Source organism: Aedes aegypti, chromosome 2 (genome assembly GCF_002204515.2).
Source record: "Aedes aegypti strain LVP_AGWG chromosome 2, AaegL5.0 Primary Assembly, whole genome shotgun sequence".
NCBI lineage: Eukaryota > Metazoa > Arthropoda > Insecta > Diptera > Culicidae > Aedes > Aedes aegypti.
The window spans coordinates 19,001,031-19,022,621 of NC_035108.1; the positions used below are offsets into that span (position 1 = coordinate 19,001,031).

The 21,591-nt window shown below is 35.7% G+C and overlaps 1 protein-coding gene across 2 annotated transcripts; it reads left to right on the plus strand.

Annotated features, from left to right (window-relative positions):
• Positions 1 to 3,040: 3,040 nt before the first annotated feature.
• LOC5570661 (27 kDa hemolymph protein) lies at positions 3,041 to 20,980 on the plus strand. 2 transcript variants are annotated; one of them, XM_021840089.1, is made up of 7 exons: positions 3,041 to 3,330; positions 14,271 to 14,527; positions 19,630 to 19,942; positions 20,000 to 20,163; positions 20,226 to 20,379; positions 20,445 to 20,574; positions 20,638 to 20,980. In XM_021840089.1, exons 2-7 carry the CDS (start codon positions 14,470 to 14,472, stop codon positions 20,743 to 20,745), a joined length of 927 nt encoding a protein of 308 aa, XP_021695781.1. In that variant the 5' UTR covers positions 3,041 to 3,330; positions 14,271 to 14,469; the 3' UTR covers positions 20,746 to 20,980. The 2 variants fall into 2 exon arrangements, with proteins under 2 accessions (XP_021695781.1, XP_001659256.2); XM_001659206.2 differs by having other exon boundaries at positions 3,057 to 3,211.
• The last annotated feature ends 611 nt before the right edge of the window (positions 20,981 to 21,591 follow it).

Below are 21,591 nucleotides of genomic sequence, written 5' to 3' on the forward strand. Positions count from 1 at the left end.
TCAATATTTTCACTTGGTCCACTCTGACTGAACGCATATTTGAATATTTCTGGTCTTCAATGCCCTGACCCTGGAAAACCTTCATTTTCAAGCTATCATAATGTCACTGATTTTGGTATTTACTATATGGATTATTTATGAATTCACGATACTCGTGTCGAAGGGTCTCGATAATCTGTTTATCTTAGAGATATGCACCCAATTTGACCATACAAGCATTAAATGATTGTTATTTTCCTAGAAATTGTTCAGTCAGAGCGAACCAACTCACTGAACGGTGGTCTTTAGTTCAGTCAGAGTGGACCAAGTACACATAGTCCATCAAAAAATCGTTCGTTTAGAGATTTGGATTATGATTTTTCATGATTATCACTTCACGTTATATTGTTTGAAAGTAACATAGAGACGTGTAGAAATATTGAACCAAAATTTAAACGAGTTAAAAAATTACAGAGCGTTAGACTTTAAACCCATTTTTCTCAAATCATCAAAAATGTCACTTGGTCCACTCTGACTTAACGCCGACCATATATGCAACCGCAATAGTATTACTAACATTTACTTACACTTGACAAACTATATACAGCCATTCCATGAAAAACCGATCTAGTGGGTTAACGAATACCGTGAAAATTTGCTATTTTATTCCTTATCCGAACTAAGGATACACGTGTTTTTGGATTTATTGAGTAAGGTGACCATTTCCGAAATAGGGTGACCAGAAAAATCGCGGTTTTACAAAGAATTTAATTCATTATAACTTTTGAACCGCTTGACCGATTTTCAATTTGTTTTGGACGAAATGAGAGCTAATGATTTTGACTTTTCAAGAAAAATATAAAACAAAATATGTGTTTTACATGAAAAAAAAATCATAAAATCTCCGTTTTTTCGTGTTTGAAGGCCTTGAGACAAAATGGGCTATTGCTGTTCTCATTTTTACTTAAATTTTACATGAAAAAAAATAAAAATTTCCTAGAAAACTAGAAATTTTTTATATATTTTCATGTAAACATTTTTTTAAAGTTCTATATTATTTTTTGAAATGTTGAAATTTTAAGGCTTTATTCCAAAAAAAATAATTAGAAATCGGTTAAGCTGTTCAAAAGTTATGATTTTTTTTCAATAAAAAACTCTAATTTGTAAGTACCGATGGAAAATGACCGATTTTTTATTTTCAAAAACTAAAAAAAACATACATCGCTGAAAATTTTACATAAAAACGTAAAATTTTCTGATCTTTCATAGAAAATGAGAACATCAATAGCCCCTTTTGTCCCAAGGCCTTCAAAATACGAAAAAAAACGGATTTTTTTTTCATGTAAAAAACAATTTTTGTGAAATTTTATATTTTTCTTGAAAAGTAAAAATTGAAAAGTCGATTGATCACTCTATTTCGGAAATGGTCACCCTAATCAAAAAAATCCAAAAACACGTGTATCCTAAGTTCGGATAAGGAACAAAATAGCAAATTTTAACGGAATTCAGTGACCCACTAAATCGTTTTTTCATGGAATGGCAGTATAATGAAAGTGGAATGTAGCTCTCTTGTTATCAAACTGCATAGTCAGCTTGAAAAAATACCGAATTTTAGGCTGATGATTACTGCAAATGAATGTTTTATGAGAGTCCAATCAAATATCAAAACTTTCTATCAAACCTCTGGAAAAAATGAGGTCTTAAGATTATTTTGTCGTTTTTGAATTTTTGTAATTTATTGTTTTATTGATTACGTTAGCCTGTTAGTAATACTGTATATCAGGTCAAGGAAACGGGTATGAGAAAAATACAGAAGTGGTTCCAATAAAACTTGACAAATTCGTGGAACAGTTAGGGGCTTAAAATACATTTTTTAGGTATCCAAGAAAAATCTAAGAATTTTAGAACGGATTTTGACACTCCATTTTTATATATATTATTTGTGATGTTGAATTAGGGTGGTCCTTATGGTTTAAAAGATAATAATTTAAAAATATTTGCTGATGCATTTAGACCTGTACAATGTTTATCTATGTTTAAGGAGCAACTTTGCTGAAGACCGCAAACTTCTGTCTCTGATGGTTTGCGAGTTATGATTTTTTTAGAAATAAGGTAAAACGCTATCTTTTATGTAATAATTTCTCGCAAAAACATTGTTTGGAGTACTTTAAGAATTTTCAATTACACAAGTTTTTCCGAAGAAATTAAGGTATAATGGCAGAGTTATCAAAGACTTTCTTTAAAAAATATGGCTGTTTAGAAATATTGATATTTATGAACGGCATAAGCAGATTTGAAATCTTTTGGCGCGAATAATTTTTTTTTTTCATTTGTTCGTCCAAAAAAAACTGTGAGAACGTTTTTTTTTTGCAGAAATTAATTGAATTTTCGTTTCTAAACGAAGAATCTCTTGAACTTGAAAAATAAATGGTGACTTCAAAAAAAAAATGCACAAGAATTCTAGAACTCGTAAGAACAGAGTTTTTACGAGTCCTGAAACTAGCCTTCGGATACCTGGTACTTGAGCCCCTGCCGTTTTTTTTTTTTTCAATATCCTGTTCCCATAAGTGATAAGAAGCCGATAACTGCCGGCAGATAAGCAATTTGAGATCTAGTTCCTAAATAAGCCGGCTCTATTTCAAATCTACACACAAACTTCATTCAAACATCACACACTCAAGCAAAGCTCGTCCATAAAATTCATTTCCTTTCTTTTCTTTTTGGAAATGCTGTCCGTCCATACATACCGTAACGCTTCTGTTAGAGATAGACAATCAATCAAAACCACCGAAGCTTTTACCTTCTTTTACAATAAATTATAAATTTCTGTTCTTGAGGACAAGTCTAGCATTGCAATTTTAGAGTTTCATAATTTGTGAATAGCCCCTTTGCATTATTTGGTGGTTCACTCTTGCTTCCAACCGCGAAGACCGACCTTCAGATCTTCATTTCAAGGCAATCGTATACACATTTGAACAGCTCGGTAGGCTAATCTGCGCGCATCATCGGTCCAGTGTACGCCACTACACGCAGAACAGAAAGCTCGGTAAATGGACAAGAAACAAACTTCTTTCTCGGTTCCCACTCAGTTCGCCTTCAGCACTCAACGTGATCGGTTTACTTGAGTTTTTATCAGTCTAATCGTTTTTTTACTAATCATTCTCTTCTTCAGTGTTGTAGTACGTAATTATTCGTAGACGAACAGTGATATAATCCAGTTGAGTGTTCAAAGGTTAGTTGGTAAAGCTTATCCTGGTATCGATCAACAAATGATCGATTGAAGCGATTCACGTGTAAAATATGACCGGAACGCAACCGAGAACGTAATTAACGCAAAAATACACACAAAATGTGAGTGCTGTTTACTTATGTTTCGTCCATTCAGGGCCATTCGTCGCCATAAAACACCTTTGGGATTATTTTTTTTTTGTTTGCGTATGGAATTTCGCACCGGCGTCGTCGTCGCATTTGATGATGAATGGTAAATTTCTGCCTGCCCCAACCCAAACTCAATGCTCAATAAAGATTGTTCTGTGTTGTGACGGTTGCGAATGTATTTGGAAGGTATTTAGGGGTAGACGGGGCAAGATGGTCACCCGGGACAAGATAAACGCTCTAGTACTCTAGTCTAGTACACGACACTTAAGACGGCCTTACAGTTGAGGTTGAAATACGCGTATCTGTCAAAAGATACAAACTTTGGTGGAATTTAATGGTATAGTACAAAATTCGGTTTTTTCATCTACTTAAGATAAACACTCTTTGTTTGTAAGTTTCTAATTAAAGTTGTTTAATGAATTACAGTCGACTTTCCACATCTCGATGTTCTACATCTCGATATCTCTCCCTATGTCGATGATTTCATAAGTCCCTTCAGTCTGCATACATTTTCACTCTCGGATATCGAGATATGTCCTCTTTATCTCGATATCTCCATATCTCGATATCTCCATATCTCGATGTGTTTCTGTTCATTTTTCGTTCTCAATTTTCTCTCCGTATGTCGATATGACCAATATCGAAGGTTACTAGACCAAAGTTTTGGGATTCAAAACAAATTAGGAGCGCAAAATGACGTTTGTTTGTGTATTACTTTCTTGGCAACGGAGTGTTTTTCAATCAAGTATTCATAAAAAATTTGTTCTTTGTTTCGATCTCTCCCTATCTCGATGGTCCCTTCGATATCGAGATGTGGAGAGGCGACTGTATTTTCAATTCTGATGGACAATAATAAATTCATATGCTAGCCACACGTCCATTATAGCACTTATTAAAATAAAATTTCATTATAAAAAGCTTTTAGTTCAATTGTAGAAAATCTTACTCTTATTAACTTGAAAAAAATTGTAATTTACTGAAAACTATTTTTCATTTTTTATTTTTTGAATTTTACATGATTAGAGGTAAAAGGGCAAATGGGCGGTGTTCAGACAGACTGGACCAAGTGTTTTTAAGAGTTTCAGGAAAATGTACCCCAGGCATCCGAAATATCAAAATATTTGCATTTTCTGCTGTAATAAAGGAACTTATCTATTTCTTGATACATCTGTTCCATAATAGCTTCGGAAAAATCAGAATTGATGAAGTTCTTAACATAACTATAGAACACCTAAATATCATCTAGCCTGGTCTGTCTGAACATCGACCAAAGATAGGGCTGATTACTAGTGTAACCAAAATAATCGAGCTCATTCTTAGGGTGGCCGTCTTGTGTCATCTACCCCTACACAAAAAAAACATATTCTCACATATAGCACGAACCGGGTGCACAAATTGGTCGTCAAGAGTTCAACTCGGGCACCCATAAACGGTAATGATAAGCTATTGATTGGAATACTGGACAAAATTGCTCAGGTGCAGTGTCAGCCTACTTCTTCACACATATGAAATTAATTGAAAGGTAGTTACTTATACGCGGTCAGCTCGTTGAACCGGAATTGCAATGCGCGGAGTGCTGCTGCTGAAGAACGCGGTAGTGTCGCCTAGAAGTCACGCGCACACAATCTCAGTTTATCAACAGCTGAATTGAAACGTAGACCACTCAAGGCTTGGCGAAGGGGGGTACAGATCTTCAGATAAGGTACCGCGGGGCAAGTGGGTAAATGGGGTAAGTGAAAATAATTGGAATATTTTACTGAATATGTGAATTAATGTTTTAAACTCATGCGTAAATCTTTGAGGCCATTGAGAACATTACGATAGGCAAGGGATTTCTGAGATTTTTCACCCATTATTGCATAATAGAGCGAAATATTGTTAACCTGTCTACTATAACTCCGTAACAAGTTGGCGGCGTGCAATCTTATTTTAATATTTTCTGTAGAAAAAAAGTTGCTAAAAATAATTTTCTGTACCACTTCTAAGTTGTCCCCTCTGACAGTTTTAAACTGCAATAAAAAAAGTTTTAGAATTAATTTGACATAGACCTAAAAATAACTAAATTGAAACACTGTCAACTTTCTAGTCACGTGGGGCAAGTGAAAAGTTTCTCATTAGAGATTGAATTTGTATTTTCTCTATAGGTAGCTATAAGTATAAAAGGTTCGCAATTATCATAGAACAACAGAACGTGCTGATAATTCAAGAAACACTATACTCAAAGCGTTAAATGCTATTATCATGGCCAAATCATGAAACTTCTCTAAAAAAAAGGTTGCCAAATAATACGATATTAATATGTTTACTTCGGAAAGCCGATTAAAAAGAAGATGTTGATTGAAAGGTTCCAATATAAGAGAACGCACGGAAATCTCGTGGAATGTCTATGTAAAGCTAGTTCAAAACATAAAAAATGGGGTATAGGTGTATCCACATAAAAAAGTTTCTAAATACTTTATTGAAGGATTTCGGTTGATTTCTCTTGAAGAGTTATCCGACGTCATATCCGATTTTCTTAAAAACAAATAATGAGCGGTGGAAAATCTAGAGATCAGAAATGCAATTGCTGTCCCATGATGTAAGAACTAACATTGTAAATGTTGCAGTTATAATGTTGTTGAATCATTTCAACAAACATAACTGAACAGAAGAAAATTCAAGTAACAAGAGTAAAATTTTCTTTGTTTACATATTACTTATGTTATTGTTCAGTGGGACGCCTTAACAAATGTTAAAGGTAATGGAAATTGTGAATGTAACTGTTAGTTTCTGAATTTATTGGTCAAAACGATAAACTTTTCACTTGCCCCACCTGTGAGGCAAGTGAAAAGTAAGGAGAGGTTCTTCAAAAACTTTTTCTGTACTTTTATCTTCAATTTTACATAAAAATCAATTTCAGTATACTGCTTATATTTGGTGAGAGTCAAGCCAAAAAATATACACGACCCCTTTTGTTTTAATTTAAGGTCTCTAGAATTTGAAGAATCCCAACTATGCGAAATCCATTACCCACTTACCCCACGGTACCTTAATGTTTATGCAAAAAAGGAACCAAGACTGACAATCTCAGGAACGGGGATGCTTATATTGAAAACATTTGTTCCAATCAAACTCAAAATGCATGGTCATTCATGAAAATTTATTCATCACATTCAGTACTCTGTTAAAACCAAATCCAGATTCATAGAACTTCACATCGTGCACAATCTGTTTGCCTCACGTTGCAAAGGCTGAAGCTAGTTATTTCGTAAAATGAGCCTCTGCTCGTGCCATAAATTCTTTTGTTCTCTTGACTTTTACTGTGCGCCGTGTGTTGGTGCTGTCTCGCTCTCTCTCACGGGAAACTTGAAAACAGGGCGCACAGTAAAAGTCAAACGTTTTATAGCATGCATAGGCTCATGTTCCACCGCGAAAAGAATTCCTGAAATGGTTTATAGCAAGATGTCAATCTAATATCCAAATGAGGGGTTTTTAACATAGGATTCTATAAATCATTTCGTGGAATACACTGTTTTGCCGAATGCAGTTTGGTACCTGGCACATGGTACATGGTACATTCCATACCATTCGAATGATCAAAAAGTGTACAGAGGCTCATGAGCCTATACAGTGAGAGGCAAAATAAAGTGCCCACCTTACCAGTTTTCGAATTTCTCTCATTGATTTGGTTCAAATTAAAGTTAACACACCTAAATCTTTTGTGATATTTTATTTTTGATGTTCTTTTAAAGTTGCACTTACGAAATTTTGATAAAAAAAAGAATTTTACTTAAAGAAAAAGAAAATCAATTTGTATTGAAAAAAAAGTAGTGACAAAAATAAGTGCCCACTTCCTTCTTGGCCCCAGAAAAGATGATTTAAGAAAAATAAAAAGCAATTTAATAGTTAATGTGTCCTCCTTTGGCCTTAAGGACTTGCTGGAGGCTCTTCGGCATGCTTTTCACCAGGTTTTGTAGGTGTTGTGGATCTAGTTCTTCCCAGGCGCGCTCCAAGGCTTCAAAATAATTATTTTTGTTGGTAACACCAGTTTTTTCAACCCTGGCATCGAGAATCGCCCACAAATTCTCGATGGGGTTGAGGTCTGGGCTTTGTGGAGGCCATTCCAGCGGTTTAATCCGACAAGACCGGAAAAAAGACTTGGTCTTCTTTCCAGTATGCTTCGGGTCGTTGTTCTAGAGAAATATGAATTTCTCTTCAAGGCCCGTCTGGATCAGCGAAACCTCCAGATTTTCCAGCAAGATGTTAATGTAGGAATCTGCCATCATTATTCCGTCGATTTTCACGAGGTTTTCTACTCCACTCCATGAAAAACACCCCCAGACCATCACATTTCCTCCTCCATGCTTCACCGTTCCTTGGATGTGGTGCTCTGCATCACACACGAGCCCGCCGCTCTCGGTTAGACAGCTCGAGCTTCAGGAGCGCCACATCCAAGGAACGGTGACGCATGGAAGTGTGATGTGATGAAATGTGATGGTCTGGGGGTGTTTTTCATGGAGTGGAGTAGGAAGCGTCGTGAAAATCGACGGAATAATGACGGCAGATTCCTACATTAACATCTTGCTGGAAAATCTGGAGGTTTCGCTGATCCAGACGGGCCTTGAAGAGAAATTCATATTTCTCTAGAACAACGACCCGAAGCATACTGGAAAGAAGACCAAGTCTTTCTTCCGGTCTTGTCGGATTAAACCGCTGGAATGGCCTCCACAAAGCCCAGACCTCAACCCCATCGAGAATTTGTGGGCGATTCTCGATGCTAGGGTTGAAAAAACTGGTGTTACCAACAAAAATAATTATTTTGAAGCCTTGGAGCGCGCCTGGGAAGAACTAGATCCACAACACCTACAAAACCTGGTGAAAAGCATGCCGAAGAGCCTCCAGCAAGTCCTTAAGGCCAAAGGAGGACACATTAACTATTAAATTGCTTTTTATTTTTCTTAAATCATCTTTTCTGGGGCCAAGAAGGAAGTGGGCACTTATTTTTGTCACTACTTTTTTTTCAATACAAATTGATTTTCTTTTTCTTTAAGTAAAATTCTTTTTTTAATCAAAATTTCGTAAGTGCAACTTTAAAAGAACATCAAAAATAAAATATCACAAAAGATTTAGGTGTGTTAACTTTAATTTGAACCAAATCAATGAGAGAAATTCGAAAACTGGTAAGGTGGGCACTTTATTTTGCCTCTCACTGTACATGCTATGAAATGTTTGACTTTTACTGTGCGCCCTGTTTTCAAGTTGCCCGTCAGAGAGAGAGCGAGACAGCACCAACACACGGCGCACAGTAAAAGTCAAAAGAACATCTGCAAGCTATAAAACGTTTGGCTTTTACTGTGCGCCGCTCTCCGGCTTTCAAAATGACGTCCTAGCAAGAGAAAAGATGTCAAAATTTTGCTTGCGCAGCAAGAGAATTCGACGTTCTCGCACGAAACTTATGTGAAGGCGAATTTCAAGCAGCTTCCTGGACAGGAGTTTTATACCGCGTCAAGAAAAGGAAAGGTGGCCAAAATTTTCAAAACCATCAAATTATCGAATATCTCGAAACAATACCTCGTCCGGCATGCCATATGCTTGTATGGTCTGTGACATTTTCATCATTACGGGAACCATCAATCATGAGATCTACGTCTATGAGTACCTCGAAAAGCGGGTACTACCATTCCTGAAGCAACATAAGGGGTCATGCACAAATTACGTCACGCTCCAAGGGGGGGGGGAGGGGGTCGAGCCAAGCGTGACAAGCCTTACAAAATTTTCGGAGGACTCATACAAAAAGTGTGACAAAGGGGAGGGAGGGGGTCGAAAAAGTTGAAATTTAGCATGACATAATTTGTGTACCATCCCTAATAGACCTGTGCTGGTGACGGTGCGAAAAACCTGGTTTTGGTACCCAAAGACCACAACCCTTTCAAGAGCCCAGAACTCCACGCTCTATAACAGTAGTGGGCCTTGGTCAGAAAGAATTAAAAAAAATCCGTGGAAAACGAGCAGCAGTGAAAATCTAATCGGCGTTCGGCGGCGAATAAGGTCGATGAGATCACTGTGCAAAATTTTATGGGAGGGGTAACCTGAAGGTACGGCATTTCGGATTTGGCAAACCAAATTAATAAACGAACCTTTTTTTTTTTCCTTTAAATATATGAATAGAGCTACCAAAAAAAAAATAAGAAGATTTTTGTAAGTAGATGAAAAAACCGAATTTAGTACTATACCATTTAATTCCACTAGAGTTTGTATCCTTTGACAGATACGCGTATTTCGACCTCAACTGTAAGGCCGTCTTCAGTGTCGTGTACTAGACTCGACTTTGTATTTTGTATAATGAATTTTGACTGAAAGATACGATATTTGTCGATCAATTTTTGCACGTTCCAGTCTTAAGTCAGCAAGACAAATCTGAGGATTGTGGTTCTAATTCCGCAGATCGAGGATCTTTCCGAGTTTAAAATTTTCTCGATTTTCCGGGGCATACAGTATAACCACATAACATAAATGGAACTCGAGTTCAAAAAGTAGTACCCATTTGATATTAGCATGCTGGTATAAGAACATCGAAATGTCAAAAGAGTTTTACCATCAATACAAACATCGACATTGTATTGAAATGTACTAAAGATAACATATATACAGAGTAGCAACGAAGGAAATAAAAAAAATGTTTGGTACAACTTAAGATAGCCTATATATCTCATTATCCGAGATCATTTATTCAATAATAATGTATGTATATTCTAGCTAGCATACAGTACTTTTAAGATAAATAGAAGGATTTTGGAGGCCTTCCTTAGCCGACTGGTTAGAGTCCGGTTTATTTTACTATGGTAGCAAAATTTGTAATTCTTATGATAATTTATATTATTTAGTATTTTTGCCCAAATTACTAATTTTATCATGGAGTGCGCTTTGCGAAGACCCAAGCCGTTCGATTCGTTTTTCGCGCGCTCGGAGTGTTTTTTCGGTTGGCTTCGTTTGCTTGGATAGTGCTATGCGAAGGCCCAAGCTGTCCGATTCATTTTTCGCGCGCTCGGAGCGATTTTTTTTTCAGTTAGCACATCATTTGCCCGCCATCCGATTGATTTCGTATCCCTGCTTAAGCGTGCTGACGCTGAGATTGTAACTGTTCAGTCGAGGATGGATTACCAACTGGTGAGCTCGTTTCATGCTTGTATTAATAGGCCAGAGGAAGTGGTGTGAATTTATAGCAGAGTTAAAGTAGATTTTGTATGAAAATTGACAGGAAAATGAATGACAAGTTCATCGACTTCTCCTGGGCTATACATTTGTACCATCCCAACAAACATTCACTCATTTAACAAACATCATTATGGTAGTTTTATTCAGCATTATGTTTAATAACATTTTAATAATTTTCATGGCCAACCTTTATTCAGCCGTTGTTTACACAAATTTGGAGAAAATTTAAAGCATGTCGTTGAATACCACCTTTATTTTTCAGCTTTAAAAACGTTTTACAACCATTTAATTCAGCTTTTATACGGCTGGCCCAAAAATAATTGAAAACAAATAAAAATAACAAACATTTGTTTTTCTAGGCATTTTAAATGTAGTGTACTCAAATTATCATGATATAACATCCATAGTTAAAAATCGCCTGGATACTGGATTCGAACTCGAGACCTTCCATTCGTCAGCGGTATGTTTTGCCATCTGAGACATCTTAGAATTGATGAGTACACCGTCCAGTGCAAAATATAAACCTCTCATAGCTGAATATTGATCATGTTTGAGCTTCTATTCGACAACGTCTAATCAACACATGGTACGCTAGTCAACAACTGAACAAGCATATTATTCAGCTGCTGTTTAGTACTGCTGAGTTCAGTCGGCTATTTTTAGCGCACAGTGAGAAAATTTATGTAATTAATGGTCGAAAATAATGTTTATTTACGCAAAGTAAAATCATTCTGACATGATTAATCTAATTTCATAATAAGTTTAGAACTTCAATTTGATTGATTAATCGAAATTGAAATTCATTTATTTTATAAATTATTTTTTATTAATTAATTATTTTATTGATTTCTATTTGTCATTGTCATTTGTCATTTCTATTATGCATTGAAGAAATATTCTGCTGTATGAATATATTTAAATCATTCGAAGGGTTCTGAGGACTATGCATCTCAATAGAAAAATGTTCGAATATCTTGATGCGAGGGATTTTTTTTCTGAAATGGCCAAGTAATTCATTTTTCTTAGATCGCTGTAAATATTTTATTGTGAAGAAATGTCCTTTCAAATGTAGCTCACTATAGAAATTTATTTAATCGACTCTGTCAAAGAAATTTCCACTTTTCTTGTACGGAACAACATCCCGAGCCGAAGGAAAAAGCTTAGCAATAGCAAATTATAATATGAATAGCTAAAAGTGATATTAACTTGACAGATATAAGATATAAAAGATCTGGAAATGATATCTAAAATAAACCAATAGCTGCGAGCTATTCATTAGATCTGCGAACATCAAATTTTCCATAGGTTCTGAAGTTCCAGGAACAAAATTTTAATATTGTCTTCAGATCTTTATCTCTTATGTCAATAAAGACAATATCACGCTTTGTTTGTCAATACTTCGCTCCTACTCGAAATACTTAGCTTAAAAGTTATTTTTTGTTTTTCAAAATAATCCTACATTTCTGGAGGCTGACCATGTGTATTTTCTGAGTTTTGAGAAAACATAAGTTAAGAGCTTTGAAATGCATCGGAACTCAACACGAATTTCAGATATTTTGTCCATTTTATGAAAATTAACTCTTTTGCAAGGCTTGTTTATTGCTGAACAATGTGTTTGTAAATCGTTATTTTGGCTTCTATTGGATCAACTGTTTTTATAATATACTGAAGCTGAATTGGGATTTTATAAAATATTTATTCAGCTCTTAATCATGTTTATGTTAAACATGTGGAAATAGCTAAAGTGTGAAGCAAGTAAAACGTTAGTTCGCCTTCTGAATATTTCTTTATACATTTACATTTCTTTGGTAGAACATTGGCTTTTTAATTGAGGGAAAAATGTCTTGTTCAGCTCATTAGTAAAACAATATTGACTAGTCGAATTAGAACCTTTGGAAACGTTTGATGCCTAAGTGGCGACTCAACTTTCGTTCATTCTAATGCATAACGTTGAACATTGACCTAAGTTTGTGTTTGAAGAGCATCTCGTCAGCTCCTTGTAGGGCAAATTTTTTATTCAACTATCATTACTATTATTAAACAATAATTAAACATGCATGCTTATTTGTGGCTCTGATTTGTTAGTTGGGATGACAAGCATTTTTTTATGCATGGCTCGAGACTTAGAGTGTTGACATAATCGCTAATCAATGTTTTAAAACATATCGAGATTCAAACCTTTGAATGGTTCGACGGTTAAGATGTCAACGCATTGGTAGATAACTTTTTAAACAGAGGTTACATGAATCGCATCACTTACCAAAGTGAATCCTGATCTGTAGCTTTTAAGCCCTCCCACTAACAAAACGCCTTCCCGTGACAACCATGAAGATGCAGAGGTATACTCGTTTTTTTTTTCTTTATTATTGAGACTTTCATCCCTATGCTGATTCATCTCATGGTACACTCGGTCTTTAGTAACAATGGATGTTTTGTTATTATGTAATAAGTTATTCGACGATTTTAAAGGATAACATACCAACAACAAGTTTTGGTATGATTGCATGTTTTGTAATCGATATTATACTGAATCTCATATATTAATAACATAATAATGGTAGAATCAGATACGATTGTAAAATTTGTTCTCATTTTATCATCATTTTGTTATTTATCTCTACCCGGGCAATTATGACCGAATAGTCAGGCGTCAGATTACGGATAATAAACTATCTTAGGCTGTGAACCGTTTCACCAGATCGTTTAACTATTAGTTAAAATATGACATTTCGATAGTTATTTTCCCCTCAAATGGTTAAATTGAACATTGCGGTCGACCCATTTGAGCTTTGACAGTCGAGTAGTTATTTCAGAACAAAATTGACAGATGGTTAGTTATTCTCAAATTCACGGGAGCAGAAAATAACTTTCGAGCTGTCAAGTTTAACCATGCTGCAGAGCAGGGTTATTTCTAACCGGAGGGGAACTAACTATCGAGTTGTCAAATTTTAACCAAAAGTTAAACGAACTGGTGAAATGGTTCACAGCCTTAGCACACGCTACACTGAAAATAATCCACACGTTCGATCCATATTCTTTTCAACGTGGATCTGTCGTGTCAAATGGCAAGGTGAAATAACGTGTAAAACTTGTAATTCTTTTAAGGTTTGTCTTTGGTTCGATAGAAAAGGCTTTTACATACAATTTCAACGTGCTTTACTATTGCGATATCAATCACTAGTAGAACTAGTTTGCCTAACACGACAAGGACTTACATTTGCCACGTGAGGATGACATGTTTATTGAAATCAAGAAATCGCTAGTAAGTTCTACAGCAAACTTTTCGAAAATTTATATATTAACGTGTTTTACATTTGAATTCGGATTGCCGGTAGTGACTGGTTGGACACCATCGATTAATGTGTTAGTGAAAATTCACATGTGAAACACATTGATCGAGCTTGTAGAATGTTTTCAGTGTACTGAAGACGGCCTTACAGTTGAGGTCGAAATATGCGTATCTACCAAAGGATAAAATATCTAGTTGGAATTAGATGGTAAATTCGACATTTAATTGAAATTTAATCTTTGTTGCTGAGACGATTAAGATTATCCAAAGCGGATCCTCAGTCATCGGCAATGCTATCTTGCTTATGCTAAGCTTAAAAGTTTAGGTTTCCACCTATTCAGTGTGAGATGCCTTGTCTGTATAGGGGGTCAGCTTTGGACCACCACCCCTTCACATTCGTTATCATTTCCCTTTGAATCTATACTTTCAGGTGCTTAGATTGAAACAAAAGAGCTCCCGATGAAGTAACAAGACTTCGATTGATAACGAGCTGCCTCTGTGTGCTTAGGCATTGTGTGAGGCGATTGCTAGTACGAGTTGAGGCGTAAGTGGTTTCGGGTCGTTTGGCTGCAACGGGGCCAATAGTCATACAAGAGTATTAATTACGGAAAAGTTCAACTAAGATCACGATGAAGCGGATACAGAAACAGATCAGCGCGGGACTGCTGCTTGTAACGTTTATATTAGGTGAGTACTAACATATGTCTTTGCGCATGATAATCAAACCCTCAATTACTTCCGACAAACAAAATCTGTTGGTGAGATGAATGACCTTCGAGGTGATAGTGTTTCTTTGTCACCACAATCGAACCTCTTTCAAACATTTATTCGATGATTAACGGTGTAACAAGAATTTTATACCCACGATTTATATTAACGCTTACCAGTGTCTTAAGAGTTTATAAGCTCTTGAATTATGAACCTCAATCGTTATCAACGTCGATTCAGATGGAACGATAAGGAAGGCGCGAAACAAAACGGAGTAAAGTTCAAAGCCTTTACTACGTCATACCGTGCTCTGACGTTTGTAATTCATCATTAGGGTGGGAGTAAAACAAGACGTTCGGCTAAACGATTTAGTTTTATCAGACTTTAGGGAAGGTCATTACGCAATGCTTCTCAGCGATGTTTATGCGAGCATTTAAATAATGCGAAATAGTAACTCAAAAAGGGCATTGTTTCAGTAGACAGAGGTAAATACTGATCACATTGCGTATGATAAAGATAGTAGAGAGAACACGGAAAGGCAATAGCTTTTTGCATTGAATTATCACTCATAAGCTAGTTGGCAGTTTCTCGAGAGATCAACAATGTTGTTCATAGCAGATCAGTAGCAGATTACTTGGCCATTGCTGAAAAATTTTCTCCGAAAGAAAGGTACATATTTGCTTTGAGGATAAAATTTCAAATGGTTTACTTACAAATTTGGAAAATAGATTGTGTAACGATCAGTGAGTCGACAATTTTTCACAATATAAATTGCATATGGAATAGAGTGACTAATAATCGTGACTAGGTGGCCCATAATAGTGTGCGCAGTGTATTAGAAAACGCATTGTAGTAATGCATTTCCAAATGTTTAAATAAGATTTTAAATTCGAGATTTTTTTTTGCTTGACTAAGAGTGCTTGAAAATTTTCCCATTCTCACTCAGAGGGGGTGACATTGAGTATGAGGAGCTGCAATTGATTTACAAAAGGAATAATGCAAATGAATCTTCTTCGATTCGAAATATGTATCATTTTAATAGTACAGTCAACTCTCCCTTACTCGATATTAAAGGGACCATCGAGTTAGGGAGATATCGAGTTACAAAACACAAAACCAGTGCAACTGCGATCTAAGGGACCATCGAGATAGCCATGAAAACCAACTTTTACTATGGTTCTCTAACTCGATATCAGGATACGGAATATCGAGTAAGGGAGAGTTAACTGTACTAACCCACATAGAAGAAAGATTTTTTCTTCTTCTTTCTGGCATCGCATCTCAATTGGGTTTCAAGCCTGTTTCTCAGCTTAGTGTTCTAAATTTCAAATGATCATTTTTACATTCGTATATCGTGTTGCAAGCACTTAAATACTCTTCGAGGTCGAGAAAATTTCCTTTACGAAAATATACTCGACCGGCGGGATTCGAACCCACAACCCTCAGCATAATCTTACAGAATAAAAGTTCTCTTCAGAAATTTTCCAGTGATTCCTCTTGAAATTCTTCCCATGATATTTCTTGGTATTCGTTTATAAAAGCTTTAGATTTCCCTCCAATAATTTGTTCATAGTCTTTTCAGAAAATTTTGCAACAACTTACCCTGGAATTTCTCAACGATTTTCTCTAGAGATTTTTCTAGAAATTTTATACCGTGGTGAATCAAAATCCAGACGGTATCAATATCCGGACACTTTGATAATATTCATCAATAAAAGGCTAAATTGAAGGTAAAAATGTTTATTCTAACTCTTACCTTCTGCTATAAACATAGTTGATCAGTTAACACGCATCTATATAATATATATAATAATATATATATAGTTGAATTATCATTGACTAATAATTAAACATAACAAAACCAAAAAAGTCGAACTTCTATTCTCCGCGGTACAATTTATTTTGGTGATAGCGCCGACGAATGCACCCACAACGTTTATACAACGATTTTGAATTTCAATTATACTACAGTGAAACCTACATGAGTCGATGTTCCATGACTCGATATCGACTCAAGGAACCATACCAAAAGCAAAATTTCATGGTTACTATGATGGAGACCTCAAACAGTTTTTCAAGGCATTTGTTTCAACGACTCGATATTTCCATGAGTCGATGGTCCCTTCAGATATCGACTCATGGAGGTTTGACTTTATTTATGTAGTGATTGGAAAATAATAATACACGAAGTTAAAGTTTAAGAGTTTAGTGACATCACATTGCAGGAATACGCAGTAAACACTGTTTAACATAGTAAAAATAGGCTGTCCGGAATTGGAACCAAATGTTTTTAGATCCGAACATGGAATTGAATTCGTATATGCTGATGCCGTATGTACACAATTTTCAAATAAAACTGATATAATACTTTGAACATTATTAAAACATAAGGATTAAGTGATTAGAACAGCCAAAGGAGCTAGAAGGTTGGTGCCATCGGCAAAGTTATCCAGCAGATCAAGGGCTATCTGGCGGGGAAGAGTCTAAATGAGAATTTATCTGCTAGGTGGCGCTAGTAACAAATGTTTCAGATTGTCTGTATCTTAAGATTTGTCAGCTAGAATGTTAGTGTCTTCGGCATAGCAGTTCAACAGATAAAGAGCCATTGATTTGCTGAATAGCACGCCACGATGACGCCAACTGTTTATCTGATAAGGATCGTGAGATACAGATAATTGAAAAAAAATGTCCCTTGCGCCATTTAGCGGAAAAAAATCTCAATCATACTCTTCTTCGCTAGGTAGCTCTTCATCTGCTGAACAGTAAATTCTCATTCAGACTCTGACAGAAAGTCCTCAATCTGCTGAATATCTTCGCCGAAGACACCAACCTTCTAGTTGATAAAGATCTTGAGGAAGATAAGATTCAAGATTTATTTTTTCTAGCACCAGCTAGCGGATGAATTTACAATCAGACTCTTCAACGCCAGATAGCCCTTGATCTGCTGAAAAGCTTTTCCGAAGACACCAACTTTTAAGCAGTTAAGGATCTTGAGATACAGATGATTGAGATGATTACTTCAAAATATATTTCAAATTAATTGATCTACCAGTCCGAGTTAAGAGTGATTTCAAAATTCAAGGTCCGTCTTAGTATTTTAAGGGTTAAGGACAAGACAAGCATCATTGTTTTAACAATTTTCATGGCAAAAACTAAAACTATATCGGGCAATTCGTCATTTTCCATAAGATCAAACATTAAACTATTGGTTAAATAGAAACACTTCAATTAATACAGAAGAAAACCTATTCAAAACCCATTTTAAACATATGTATCGTCTTAAGCGTTCAGGTATTGATGTATCACGGTAAGGATTTTCCAAAAAAATTTTCAACTCCCTCCTCTAGAAATCTTTAGAAATTATAGTAAAACAAATATCATGCAACTTTATCACGGTTCATTCAAAAAATTCCGAAAATGTTTTTTTTTTATTTTTCAAAGAAGTAATCCTTGAATTACTTTATAAATTATCCTAGCCATTTCTCCAGAAAATCTTGATCTAAATATTTTTGCAAGGGTTTCTTATACAACTAATCCTATAATTCCTTCTAGCATTTTTTTTTTCAATCTCTCGAAACAACGAATCATAAATGCATACTTTAATAAAAGTAAAAATCTAAGTGTTAAAAAACTGTGTGTACAAATGTCCATTTATGATCGCCTCGCACCATTCTATATGAACGATTACCGTGCACTTTTTGTTTGTTTATCGATCAGATGCTGAAGGTTATTTTTTGGCGTTATTACTCAAAACTTTAAAAAAGCAAAAATATGATTTTAATAAGGTTTTATAAGAAAAAATGTGGAAAGAATTACCATCATTGCACCAATAGCCGTATATCTTCTAGAAACTTCACCAACTTTCAAATGAAGGTGTCCAACATTATTTTCATTTGTTAAAAGAATTGTTTATATTAAGAACACTAAACCCTGTGAGCGGCTATTGGGCCAGTAGATATTTTTGTGTGTTTCAATAACCGCTCATACAAATTGGTCAAAAGTATCAATATATTCTACGGATTCTGTTGCAACTTACTTCAGTCTTTTCTCAAACGAATCAGAGGAATAACAAGGAAATCTATTAGGGATACTTTTGCGGATATTGTTCGGAATATTTCCTAACGGTTATTGAAGAGGTTCTGGAGGGGTTTCATCAGAAACCATAAAAAAAAATCTCAATAAAAATAAGAGTAATGAAAATTCACAACAACATCCTAGAATCTTTTCTTTTTTTTTGAGTTTTTTGGTGGACATCTTGCTCACTAAGTAAAACACAAATATCCTTGTAAATGTTACAAATGCATCAAAATGGATATGAAATACTATTCCTGGAGTAAAAACATTTGATGTTGTTCGAATTTCAATAAATCGAGCCATTTCCAGATTGTGTCCGGTGTTCGAAGCCATTTTTTTTTTTAAGATTGGTCAATTTGGTACAAGAATACATCATTAAAATGTAAAGTCAAAATTCAGATTTAAACTTTCAAATTTATTTGTGTACGCTACAAAAATGATAATAGTTATCATAAATGGGTAACAGGTCACATAAAACCATTTTTTTATGTAGCGGCTTACGTGTCCGGTACTTATGGATCTCCTGCTACCATAATTGCCAGCTCATATGTTGCTTTTTTAGCAAAATGTAAAAAATTCTAATAATTTAAAATTGTCGGAAATTTTTCCGAATATCTTCCGTCTTCCAAATGTCTTCCACAGAACTCAAATGTCTTCCAATGAAAAAAATGTTTTATTTGCGATTTGCTTGATCTCTTCTTGTTGTGATCGTTTACAATTTTTCTTGAATTCCTGGTGTAATTTTGAATAAAATCTTGGGAAACTCATCAAAGATTTATTAGAAAATTTTCTTGTGTTTACCTCTTTAGATCAAGCAGGATTATTAGTAAATTATTACCAAGATTTTTGACCGATTAGTGTTTAAGTTTTGGTAAATTTTTATCGGTAGATTCGTAGTAGCTTCCTTCTCATTTTTTTTGAAAATCAACCTCCTAACCTTAAGATTGACTGCTACCACAAAGAATTCTTTTTTATCCCTATTGCTGATGCTTTCCACTACATTGCAGCACCTTCCATCCATGGCGACGAGCTTCCGAAAGAAATCAAAGACCTGGATATCGACAAATTGCGAGAGCAACTGCCCGAAGGGCTTATCCCACCAGAGCTCCTGAACGTCACCCTGCCCAGCCTGGAGGACATCCAACGCATCGTAAAGGACAAATGCTCACGCGTGGCCGGCAGTGATGCCGCGTACCAGCAAGCCGAACAGTCCGGCCAAAAGCTGAACGAGTGTCTTCAGGGATTGCTCGATTTCAGCGACTTGCAGAAAGAAATCAAGCAAGCCAAACCCACCGGCGATCTGGATACCGTGTTCAATAAGTAAGTGTAGCAATTTGCAGACAATAATTTTAATTTTTAATCAATAAACTATCTTAGATATTGTCGGAGGCGATCCACCGCCATTGAATGCATCAACACGTTCTCTAACGACGTCGATGTCTGTCTGGAAGAGGAAGAACGGGAAAGCAAAAAGGTCCTGGTCAACATAGTGCAAGGACTGCTAAATTTCGTTTGCCACAAAGATGGTGATCAAATTGCATGTAAGATCGATACCACAGCTCATCGCGAATTATGGTCTAACAATTTTTATTCACGATTCCAGTGTTCATCGCTGAAGAAGGTCCAGAGTGTTTCGAGGAACAGAAGCAGCCAATGATCGACTGCTTCAATTCAACTCTGCGAGGCTATCTGGACGAGCCGACTCCACAGGCTTCGGAAGGAATCCCAAAGCTAGTCATGGGAAAGAAGCAATGCGAGTAAGCTGTTCATAATTTTCTCATGATAATGGTTAATTCTGATATTGATTTCTTTCATCAATTAGCGACATGGATAAGCTAAGGGACTGCTTTGTTCGAGTACTGGAAGACTGCAAACAATCGACTCCGGCAAACCTAGTGGAGTCGTTGTTCAAATTTGTTCGACGCGAAACTCCGTGTGCAAACTTCACCACTGTAAGCAAAGATGAGTTACACTATAACAAAATTCGTCAATAATAATGATACGTTGATTTTTAGCCGCAAACATCACGTCATAATAATACCGGAGACATCAGTCGAGCGTCCATCCATGTGATCCTAGCGACGTGGTTGCTGGCGTTGTTAGCTAAATTTGTCGTCCAGTAGTTCCTGGAGGTTAAGGGACCATTTTCATCGAACAGGATGCTTTGTACATAGAAATCGATGAGCTTCATTTGGATTCGAAGCTGGAATATAAGAAAACGGTGTGTGGAAACCTGATTGCCAAATTTTGTGCATGGTGGATAACTATGGATAACTTTAAAATCGTCAAACCAAACCAAGTGTAATTTACTTTACCGTAAAAATAAACATGACTGCGTGGCTGTGTAGTTCCTTTAAATGCTTGGATATCTCTGTTAGAAAATGTTGGTGTTACTTAAATTTCCCTGTGTGCTGAAAACCAGTACTTTCATCCACCTACTTCCTCTTTGTAGGAATAGATATTTCTTATGTATGGACGTACTCAAAATGTTATTATGCTGAACAGGGTGGGTGTATGTCTTTGAAATGTTAAAATAATCATAGAAAATTTGTAAACTATTGATATAGAAAGATTTTTTACTATATAAATACGGGTTATTCCACATCAAGTGTCCTCAGCACATGTAACCGACCAGCATTCAGTTTCTTTCATTAAAGCTACAAAGAAAAATTAAAAAAAAAAAGATTTACAATTAATGTTCCACGTAATACAAATTTCCAAAGTATAGTACATTCCAATCTGAGTCATAGATATAAATATTTATATTGGATAAATAGATCAATAATATCTTTTGGGTGTCCATATGAATTTTGATATAATTTAAAACACCATTCGATAAAACAGAAGTCTTGTATGTAAATAAATTAATGATTATTTACACGTGCATTCGGTACACAGAACATGTATTTTTTTAGTTAAGGTACCGTGGGGCAAGTGGGTAATGGATTTCGCATAGGTGGGATTCTTCA